At 41.0% G+C, this 12,293-nt stretch overlaps 1 protein-coding gene across 6 annotated transcripts in view; it reads left to right on the forward strand.

Moving 5' to 3' along the window:
* LOC141437452 (uncharacterized) overlaps positions 1–12,293 on the forward strand; it is an 81,637-nt gene that overhangs the window by 60,700 nt on the left and 8,644 nt on the right. For all 6 annotated transcript variants that reach the window (XM_074100835.1, XM_074100833.1, XM_074100834.1 and 3 more), the window contains 3 exons: positions 5,270–5,359; positions 10,720–10,795; positions 11,270–11,344. In XM_074100835.1, the coding sequence (XP_073956936.1) occupies positions 5,270–5,359; positions 10,720–10,795; positions 11,270–11,344 (241 nt within the window). The remainder of the gene's footprint in view (positions 1–5,269; positions 5,360–10,719; positions 10,796–11,269; positions 11,345–12,293) is intronic.

Below are 12,293 nucleotides of genomic sequence, written 5' to 3' on the forward strand. Positions count from 1 at the left end.
GAGTAGGAAAACAGGGGACGATTGATTGTTCAGCCACTGATTGTGATGTATGACCAGGCATAACTTTTTTTTTTTATTGGATAGGGTATAACTTGAAGTTGGTATTATATAAATTTGGAAAAAAAATACCCCAAGGGTGAGAAAAAAGTAAAAAATAAAAACTTTTTAACAAAAAAATTGAACCGCCGAAAAAACAGAAAAGCAAAAAATAATAAACCTTTTTCTCCTATTTAACTTTAATCTAGGTAGTAGTTTGAAGTCGGTGCCTCATCACGAGCCATCAGGAGTGATAGAAGCCCATTAGGCAGACGATTATAGGTAGTACTAGAAGACTATACGTAGACTAATACTGTGAAGCAATAACCAAGCCTTAAAGCAGTTATGCAAAATACACGTATGCCTGAACTATTCTTTAGCAGCGGAAGCACCTCTGGCACCTTTACCTTTTAAAGCTGGCTCGCTATCTTTGGAATCTCGTTGCCATTTCGATAACAATCGCTTGTATTTAAAATTTTGTAACAAAATAGTGAATGGCACGGTTGCATCACGAGCCGGCGCGAACGCACGTTATTTCGGCGCAGCGTGGCCTGCCAAACATCTGGCCCAGTGATCTCCTGTCCGCAGCAGCACTATAAATACGACGCGGAAGCCTGGAGAACCCTCAACATTGACACAGTGACATGGTGCCCACTCTTGCGCATTCCAGCGAAGCGCCGGTTCCGAAACTCCAGAATAAAACAGTTGACGACTCCGCTCTTGAAAATAGACGACTTTTGTCATCTCCCTCACTCAATAATTTGGATCGCGATCGCGTTGTTTCCCGTTAATATAATAGATAATGATTCCAACGGTCACTTAACAGCACGGTGTAAAACTTTCCAGCTGCTATTTGTGCGTACGAGTTATACTTTGAATGCTTCGAACAATGATCAGGATGAAGACAGAGTATGAATGGTAAATTTGTACATTCTTGTGTTCATTATTATCATGTTACTTAAATAAACTCGATGTGTGGTTAGCTTCGGATGTAGAGCAACTCAAACCTCATCCACTAGTAATTTTAGAAGCCAGTTCTGAAGCCAACTCCGAACCCCACAAGTGCATTAAAGCAATGATACTCTGACTCACTGACTCACGGAAACAACCGCAATCCCGCAAGTCGACATAAATAAGAAATTATTGAAGGCATAAAACGTATAAGTGCAGTCTTATTTTAAACACAATTCAACACCTGTGAGGTTGCGTAAGTCACGTAACTAAAGAACACTCGTTAGATGCAGTATCGCTTAATAAGAGTTCAAAATAACTTTGACAATCGTCCAAACACTTTGAGTTTACCAGATGGGACATAAAATTCGTCGTTGACACGATATTGTGCTACCGTTTAATCCACACAAGCTACCACCATCTCAATTTATTTAAAATCAAATATTAACATTCAATATTTGCTCTCCAGTCCATATTTGCTCAGTTAATGCAATAGCAAATGTTCTAGAATAAGCAGTAGGTTTTACGCTTTTTAACTTTCGAATAGCGACGTGGGAATAGCACCGTCACGGTGACAGTGCGCTATGCTGCGCTGGCGCCGGTCACCGGTCGCGCATTCCTGACAGCTTCCGGTCTCGATGACAAGCTCACTAAAAAACAGCTGTAATCATTACTCCGGTATTCTATGAGATTAGAACTTCTAGTTATTTAATATTTTTGAGCGGTGTCGGACACGCCCAAAATAGGGTTCCGTAGCCATTACGAAAAAAATTTGTAATATTTTTCTAAGGATTTCGTATTTTATACGGAATCTTCCAAGTTTAGGTATATTTTATACCTTAGGCTGCGATTTACTCTTAAACTACTAATAATTCTCAAGCAAACTTAGCCGTTATAGTTTTCCTTGAAAGTTTGATATACTTACTTACTACCATTCTGAATTTTTCAAAGTTTTCCACTCACCGGTTTAGATTTTAGAGGGGCGGGGAGACGCTCGATTTTAATGAAAATTTGCACTTTAAAGTTCGAAAAACAAATCACTGAATCGAAAAATTTAGCAACCCCCTAATGATTTTAAAATACCTATCCAACAATACCCCACACTACAAGGTTGGATGAGAAAAAAAAATCATTTCCACTTTACGTCTATGGGAGGTACACCCAAAAAAATTTTTTTAGTTTTTCTTGTTCCAATTTGTCGGCATAATTTACATACATGTTCGTGCAAAATTACAGCTTTCAAACACTGATAGTCCCTGAGCAAAGCCGCGGACGGACGGACAGACAGACAGACAGACAGACATGGCGAAACTATAAGGGTTCCTTTTTTGCCATTTTGGCTCCGGAACCCTAAAAACATACTCCCAATGTGGCAGACGAATAGAAATCTACCAACCACGCGCTTTGCAATATGTCCTTTATGTTCTCGTAATGAAAAAGATACGGTGTCATTTACTTTGACCTCACATGAGTCTAGATATTCTAATTTGGCTCATTCTTACGCTACATGAAAATGTGTAACAGTTATCCTTGAAAGTACTTTAGTCGCCCCATAAGCTCTGTCACTGGCCAATTTTTTTTAATTTGGAACACTCGTAGCTATAAGTTTGAATGTGTTCGATTTTCAAATGTTTTTCTAATATTAGACGCCATTTTTCTGGATTTTATGAATTAAATTCGGGATTTGTTCCGCGTACCTTGATTTTAGAGCAGATCGATATTTCGGGACAGTTGCATGCGCCATGATCACGAGACGACTCAAGGTACGTGGAACAAAACCCGAATTTAATTTATAAAATTAGTAATGACCGCTATAGTCTAAAATATTGCATTTTTCTGGAGTATTTGATTACATTTACGATGGAGTGGACGTAAAAAGAAATTCATTCACGCACCGCTGCGGATATTTTGTCTAGTGAAATTTTTAATTGTTCGAAAATTTAAAACTCAGCTAAAGATTTGTGTACCGCACATGCAAATGCTTATAATAAGCATCTTCTTATAATAAGAAGATTTTTTTATTAATGTGTCACAAAGTGTATGACAGAACATATGAGCCGACTAAGTTTAATATGGATACCAAAACTCTACCCAAAAGCACCTCTACACAAATTGTTTAACTAGGTAGTAAGCAAGTACTCAGATCTCCGCGAACGTGTCGTGATTTACGAGGCCACTTCTTTACGGTTGTTTTAGCAAGAACTCGGTAGTAAATCGACGTCGATAATCATCTCCAGTGAGTTTATCAGTGTTTCGCTGTGGGCGGTGGAACTGCGTGATCTACCCACTCCTCGGCACTGACCTTGCACTCCATACATCCCCGCGTTTCTACCAATGTCGTAAATTTTTAGCGAATACGTAAGACGGCTTCAAATCTGTGCTGATTTTATGGATGTTGTGGCTTGTGGCTATGGTTTTATTTTTAGATGCAAACGGCAAAACTCATTTGCGAGTTTCTTTCTTCCGCGTCTACATTTCCCCTATTTATTTCGGTCCTGAATGTGATTATAGACGACATGTTTTACCACTAAAATATTCTTGCTTATTATCATGTTAACTACATCTACTCTGGCATATTAATGCCTCAATCCGTATTTCCAGTTTTTAGACCTACAATAAACAATGAACTTGTTTACTTTAGGCGTAATGGTTATGACTTATGACATATTATATTAAAGCTGGCACTGAATTGAAATGCATGATTATAATCAATACTGCTTCCCTATCTGCCACCCGAGTTCTTGCGCACGAGTTGGGCAACGCGTTCGTCGCTGTCAATTGACGCGAGACGTACCTACCTATCGATATGAATTGGCCCAACATACCAATGAATAACGAATTTACGAGTAAGGCTAGACATTCCTTGTCATTCATTTTAACCAAAATATTCCTTAGTTATCATTTTTTTTATTTTACCACTTTGTCACGTGACTGATATGTATATTCGTGCCAAATTACAGCTTTCTATACTAACGATCGCTGAGATTAGCCGCGGACAGACAGACGGACAGACGTGGCGAAACTATAAGGGTTCCTAGTTGATTTGCCTCTGTTTTGACTATATTTACTTTTTTTCAATAATTTATTTCATTTGTTTAAGTTTTAATCTTTGTCTAAAACTTAAATTTCAACCCAGAAATATAAAACCATCTGAAAGTCGGTCACTGAATCAGAGCTGTAAACAGGCGCACGCCCTCCACTCCATTATTAAAAGTTTATATAAAATATTAAACATATTACAACACTTTAGTGATTCAGTGTTCGACATAAACCAAAATAGAGCGGCCTCGCCGTTACTACGATACTATAATATGTTTATACAGAGAAAGAACACGCAGTAATTTCATATTTTTACGAGTAACATTGTTTTTCACGTGAGCCGCAGTAAATTGGTGTGGATTTGTCGTATGTGCTTTCGTACAGTTATGTAATGAAATGAGTATAATTTCAATTCGCTCTTCGACTTAATATACATTTTGTCGACGCTTTAATTTACGTTACGGAATGGGTGTTAGGAATTTTAAAACGTAAGTAGGTAATTAGAAGAGAAGAGGCAGTTAATGTCTAAGTAGAAATAGAAAATAAATGCAATTGTTTGAAAAATTTCGCGGACAGATTAGTGTCGGTAAAAAAGTTGATTGGCCCGTGATCGTTTTGTGACCGTCGCAACTATAAAAATAATAAAAAGACAAAAATCTGTATTTCTTTCAAGAACAGATGTCGCTATTTGTTTGTCTCGCCTGCATTGCATTTTTTTACCATACCTAATATGCAAATAAATATTTGGGTAATTAACTTCTGTATAGACAAAATAATTATATGGCCCTGACAAAATAATTATATGGCTTTTACACACCGGGTGGGCCCTGTAACAGGAGCAAAAAATGAAAACACTGGTTCTGCTACTCAAATGCAACTAGGTACTTTAATTAAGCAACTTTCAAAAATTATCATTATTTTTATTACAAACAAATTAAATGCTATTTTCAATGTACGGCATCCAATGACGGATTTAGCAATACATCGCTTGTCCAATTAAACTTTAAACTATAATAAAAATCACAATAAAAGTTATTTTCAAAAGTTGTAGAACTAAGTTAGCTCAGGATGAAGACCGATAGCTGTGTTTTAATTTTTTGCTCCTGTTACAGGGCCCACCCGGTATACAGTCTTTCAGTCACTCTGACATTTCATCCCTTCTTTATTAGTTCAGTGTGGTGGCAGCCCTACTCGAAAGTGCTGTTGCATAGAGCCGCTAATACAAAGCCTGTGTTTGTTATAGGTGCAAGAGACGCGCAGCGTTGTCAGTCAACGCAGCGGTCCGGAGTTCGACCCCGACCAGTGCTGGGACGAGAGGGTACTCAAGAAGCTCGTAAGTTTTGAGACAGAAATTCAGGATGTTTTTATGAAATCTTTTGTAGCTCTACTATTAGGATTTTATGTCATAACAGGCCATATTACTGGTTCGATTATGACTTACTAGCTGCCTTCTGTAACCATATAAATTACAAGCTTTTGCTTGTGGCTTCGTCCGCGCGGAATTCGGTTATCGCGCGCTGTTCCCTCGGGAACTGTGCATTTTTCCGAGATAAAAAGTAGCCTATGTCACTCTCTGGCCCATATGCCAAAAATCACGTCGATCCATCGCTCTATTTCGACGTGAAAGACGGACAAACATACAAACACACACTTTCGCATTAAAAATATTAGTATGGATGATCTAACTGCCAGGTTGTCGTACACGTAACCGCTCGGCACCTAATCGGCGCCGCCTTAACTCGAGTCTTCCAGTATTCTTTGTAGGAAATTCTGTACTGTCCACCGCGCGGACACCTCGGAGGTGCTTAGCCGTTTGCATTACGTGCTTGCGTATGGTTGACGCCTGGCCCCTGTAGGTACACCACAAAAATTACAAGTGCTACAAATCGGCATAATTGTTAACTTTCTCATACAAAAAAATTACAATTATGTAGAGTCAACGTCAAAGTCTAAATATCTTTATTCAATTTAGGCTATAACAAGCACTTATGAATGTCAAAAAAATCTACCACCGGAATTGTAGCACTTGTAATGTGTGTGGTACAGTCACCAGCATTAATATCTGCCACAGCGGAGCGTGCAAAAATATCTGACACGTCCTTCCGGCTCTAGAAATAGAGTCGTATCAGATATTTATGCACGATTGTTGTGTCAGATATTGGTGCTGGTGACTGTACAGGGATCTGGTTGACAGCGAGCAGATGAGGTGAGCCGGCGCCGATCCGCTGCCGAGCGGTTACGTGTGCGACAACCTTTACTCTAACTATATGTTTAATTCTTACCTCTTAACTGCTCTAACTACACACTTATAATAAGATCTTCCTCTTATAATAAGATCATCTGGTAGGTTCCAACAGCAGAATACTAAAAACCGAACTGCGACATTCGAAATGAGTAAAAACCTTTTGATATTCTGTATTATTTTACTTTACATTGTGGTAGAGTCTATTTACATCGTTGTTTAATAAGTAATAATTTAATGGCAGTTTTCCGTTATTGTGATAAAACTACTAACTCAATGCGGGCCGTAAGTTGATAATCTGGCCATCTGAAGTCCAATGCAAGCACTACGATAGACTTAAAATACTTTTCTTTTACAATGATGATTATAATCACCGTAAAAAAAATTTTTGCGCAATTTAATGGAATTAAATAAGAGTGGAAATTTAATTGCTCTAATTAGAGTAATCTAAATTATGTACAAAATAAAAACATCTTTTTATTGAGTCGGTTAATAATTTAATAAACAAATAACAAAATAATTCAGACAAAAACAAATGGGTTTTTTCGAAAATGCATATTAAAATGTTAGCACGTTCATTTCGTCACGACTTTGAAAAATCGCGTATATTTATGAAGTTTTTTAAAAAATTAACAATTTTATTATTGTTTTTTTTTTATATATGACGATTGAATTTTCAGTTTCAAGGAAAAAGTTACGCAAACTACGTACTAACGCACACTACATTGGAATAACCCATATATGTTACCAAGCGAACTTAAAACAGAAGTGATTTCTACCAGAGAGTTTAGTTTTCGTTTCTGATCATAATAAATACATACATTAGTATTCGAGTATCGATAATTGGGTCAAAAAAATGTATAAAAATAAATTACGATTAATAATTGGACATATTTAACATTATACGATTTGTAAATAAATTTGTGTCGGTTTTAAAAATAAAACAAAATTAATAGATGCCAATCCACTATTTCGTACGTGCTTAACGGTTCTTCGTATGATATAAGACAAATTTTAAAAAAACCAGTCCGTGATTAGTCGGGAGAGAGTCGTTACAACTCACATCAAACATATGAATAAATTTAATCCATAAAACCATTAAAACATTTCGGACTGACTTTCCCTTATTCGATACTCACGCAATTGTATCGCATAGATTGGTGTACATAATTACCATATTTTACAAATATGCTTTCAGTTAACTTGAAAAGATAAATACTATTTCTATAAAACAACAATGAACAAATTTATAAATAAACTGACCAGTATCACTGCAATTTCTTACGGTTCCGCTGCCATCTTACGCTCACTGACACGCCCGTGCCGAACTATTGCGTGGGTGCTGACGGACGCGTTTAAAGTGCCTCACGGTAAAAGATATTACATAATTATCGTGTATTTTCGGTTGTATTTAAGCTATAGTTAATAGTATTGCATGAAGTTATGATTTTACGATTGTTTGCATTTTAGACACCAAAATATCCGCATAATGTACTTGGTAGTGTACCTTTCCATAATTTGCATAAAGAAACCATCGGACTATTTTCCCAAGAAACAGCCCACACAGAAACCAACTGCTAACAGAAAAGTAGGTCAAGCGGCTCGTAGACGGGCCATATTTTCATTGCAATTTGTGGCTGGCAACTATTGGTGTCCCTCTCTTACTCACCTGTTAGACAGGGACACCAATAGTTGCCGGCCACATATTGCAGTGAAAATATGGCCCGTCTAGGAGCCCCTTTAGAATTGTGACCTCACAAATAAACAAGCTCAGGTTAGGTTAGAACTGCGTCTGTATTATCGTGTATCAACCTGATAGTTTGAGTACCTACTACATAAACTAAATATGATGAAGCTGGCGCTCCCCGCTCGTGGCTTGCGTCGGCGTGGGAACCGGCGCCCGCGCAGGTGGCGGCTGTATCCCAACGCGACGACGGGACAGTTTCACTGAGCTCAACAGCGGATTATAAGTATTTATAAGTACATGTTGCAGGAGAGTTCGTTGAGTTTCTTGCCGGATTCTTCTCAGCAGAGGTTTTTCCGAACCGGTGGTAGATTTTTTTTGACATTCATAAGTGCTTGTTATAGCCTAAATTGAATAAAGATATTTTGACTTTGACTTTGACTTTGAGATGTAGGGCTTCTACTTTCTATATTTATTGGGTTTAGTTTTCTTCACTTATATACAATCTACCATAATCCATTTACTATTTCGCCTTTGATATTAGTTCGTAAGGCTGTCTGCGCACGCAGATAAACATTCACACGTGATTATGTTAGTGTTAATTTTGTTATCACGCTGTATTGGTTATCGTCGTTGTCAATATAAATGGACCAAGTTCTCAAATTAGTCATACACGACGAGACTGCTTGTTAAATATTTATTTAGAACATTTTTTTAAAGCGTTAGAAACCAGATGTAATGCTCCTTTCTGTCAAATACATCCTTACCTGGAAGCGACGTAAAATTCATCCCATTCATTCATCCCAGCCTATATACGTCCCACTGCTGGGCACAGGCCTCCTCTCAGAACAAGAGGGCTTGGGCCATAGTTCCCACGCGGGCCCAGTGCGGATTGGGAACTTCGCACGCACCATTGAATCGCGTCGCAGGTTTGTGCAGGTTTCCTCACGATGTTTTCCTTCACCGCAAAGCTCGTGGTAAATTTCAAATGTAATTCCGCACATGAATTTTGAAAAACTCAGAGGTGCGAGCCGGGGTTCGAACCCACGACCCTCTGCTTGAGAGGCGATAGGTCAAACCACTAGGCCACCACGGCTTCACTAAAATTAAAGACGCAAGACGTAAAATTGATGTATCTAATTTTTTTTTATTTGGTAGTACTGGTTTTCGGGGATGACAAATCGATTAGCTTCGGTCGCCCAGGTACTAGACATAATACCTAGTAAAAGTACCCTAATCTATTTGGCATGCGCGCCAAAAATAATTTTAGAGCAGACAATTTCCCTGTTATTTAGAGTAGGTTAGTGTGTACACATAATAGGGCGATGGGCCGCGCTGTTTCCGGCCCGTATCCGGCGCCAGCGCAGCTGAACTTGGTGCCGTATCAGATTTCAAGGACGGCAGCTAGTGTAGAAGGTGTATTAAAAATATTCCGAAAGTGTTTCGTTACATGGCTGGTTTGGTTGCTGAATCGGCCCTGTAAAGGTTTTTCATTGGATTTTATTTATTTATTTAAGTAGTACTTATAGGAATTAAGTAGTACTTATGTATAGAAAAGTTTTGTCTAACACAATTTAAAATCCTGAAAAACATTTGGAGAAGTTTTTAGTCAAACAAAACCAACCATCTGCTGAAATATTCCAAATTCATTTGAAGACAAGGTATGGTGCCATCGACGAAGACGCGTGATTTTGTCAAAATTAGACATTAAAGACATTATGATTGTTTTTTTTGGTGCTGCTTCAGTAGCGTAGTGGAAAAAAGCGACCTGAGATATGTGTGCATAGGAGAAATTCGTGTCTAGACTCCTGTCCAGCGGTGGTGTAGGGGTTATAGCACGCAGCACGGATTGCTGAGGACCTAGGTTCGATTGCCAGCACTGGTCTCTTTTTCTGGTTTTCTGTGCATCCATATCTCAGTTTGTATTTTCGATATTAAAGGCATTGTAATAAATAAGAACCACGGCACACGTCATCGTGAATGACTCTACCTATACTATATTGAGTAAATCGCGTCTATATAACTCATTTTCAATGAGGTAAGTATATAAACGCGATCGATCTCACATCGTTTCGGTAAAATAAATGTAAATGAGTGATTTGAGAAATAATACGTCGGTGCTTAGTAACATTGTGGGCCGCACGTCCACGGATTTATTATAAGAGACGTATTAGTAAAAGATCAATCATCGAACGGTAATATACTGCAACTCGCGATGCTTTATTCTGAGTACCGAACGTCGGTATTTCTATAACCGATATAGTTTTTTTTTATTGTATGGAAAACTAATAAATCTTATTATAGTCACTAGTTGCTTTATGAATACCATAAATAGATAAAAAGTTAAAGCATAGAGTACCTGATTATATCGAGTGCCAATGCTTTAAATAAAACTGATTTGATTATTTTATTTTATTTAAATTGCTGACAATATTATGATTACTAACTTAGGGCTAAGATTATTGTTACTAACACTATATGGATTCTTCTTTCCGAAATAAATGATTATTAAATTAAATTTAATTAAAACGTCAGTAAGAGGAAACGTGGGCCCAAGCGTGAATACCTACTCATTAATATGTATGGCAAATAAAATAACATTTGATTTATTGCTTTGTGTCTGTCTTTAGGTATCTAGTTTACGAGCAGTGTAAAGATAAACAGACGCAAGATGTATTTGTGATTATTATAACTAGACTATTCCAATGAAAAACAAACATGTGTCATAATGTATACCTGAGTGTAACAGTGTGTCGTCGTATTGCAGTTGGAGGAGAGCACCGACTACGAGCAGCGACGACGCCTGCGCGCGCGCATCCGCACACTCATGGCCGAGCAGGAAGGTGAGACGCGGCTTCAACTTTATCTAAATATCCAAGTTCTTCAGCTCTGAAAACCATGTCAATATAAATACATATTATAATCAAATAGAGACATGAAAAGCTTCATTAGTTTAGGGGCTGTTTCACCATCCATTGATTAGTGTTAACTGGCGGTTAGGTGTGATGCCGTCTCTATTTGTTTTGTTCGAATAGACGGAGACGGCAGCACATCTAACCGTCAGTTAACACTAATCAATGGATGGTGAAACAGCCCCTTAGAGTTTATTTTGTAAATAGTAGGATCGAAACGGCTGTATAACTTGTGTTTTTTTAAGTCATAAAGATTTCGAATATTAGACTTATAAAATTTATATTTCTGAAAATAAACATCACACAGATTTGAGACTAATTAAATTCTTATTGAGCGTTTATGCGTGCAAGCATGTCTGTTAAGTGGCTGTTTATCTTATTGGGTCGCTCGTGTCGTCGTTCCAGCATGCGCGAGCGCCGTGACGGAGGCGCTGGCGGCGGCCGGCGAGGGAGGCGCGACAGAGAGCAGCGACGCTCGCGGTGAGTCCCTCCTGCTGCCGCTGCTGCAGGGGCTGCTGGGCGGCGGCGGGTCGCAGCTGCTGGCGGGGCTGGGCGCGGCCGGCGCCGACGTGGTGGCCGACGTGCGGCGCTCGCTGGCGCGCCTACGGGCCGCGTTGGCCCCGCCCGCCGCGCACCCGCAGGCGCGCGCGCTGCTGGCGCTGGCCGAGCGGCTCGAGGACGCGCTGGACGCCGCCGACCGCCTCGACGGCTGCAAGAAGCGCCCGCGCCGGCGCCGCGCCGCGCGCCACACCGTCGGCGTCACGCACGAGGAGCTGGAGGAGGCGCGCCGGCTGGTCGACCGCGACGCGCTGGCCTCGCGCGCCCGCGCCCTCCGGCTCCACGCTGCCCTCCAGCACCGCGTCCACCGCCTCCGCGCCCAGCGCCGAGCAGACGCCCACGCCCGAGCGCCGCCCCAGCGTCGACGACGGCGGCTACCACGAGCCCGCGCCGGCGGTTCACACGCGCGCGCCCGTCACGCACTCCATCAGCTACGAGCCGACGACCGCCCGCGCCGCCCGCAGGTAGAGCGGCGCGCGCCCGCGGCCCGCAAGCCGGACTTCCACCGTCACTCCATCGCCGACGCGCCGCAGCCCGGTGGCCCGGCGCCGCCGCCGCCGCGACCCGTCGTCAACTCCAAGAGCGGAATCGCTAAGATAGCCAACAAATTCAACGCTCAGATCGAGAGGGACGCGCCCCCGCCTTTTAGGCGGGTGCCGGTGCGCCAGCCGCCGCCGGTGAGCGCGCCCACGATGCAGGCGCGGCCGCCGCCCGAGGAACCGTATCGTGCGCCGCTCTATAAACCGCTGCCCCCCACATACAACTTCGCGGCGCCGCCTCCCGTTGAAGACTTCTCCAGACCCTTAAGCCGGTTCAACAGCAACAAGCGGCTGCGAATGAAGCGCGCGAACACCATCGACATCGGGAAACC

Source organism: Choristoneura fumiferana, chromosome 17, assembly GCF_025370935.1.
Source record: "Choristoneura fumiferana chromosome 17, NRCan_CFum_1, whole genome shotgun sequence".
NCBI lineage: Eukaryota > Metazoa > Arthropoda > Insecta > Lepidoptera > Tortricidae > Choristoneura > Choristoneura fumiferana.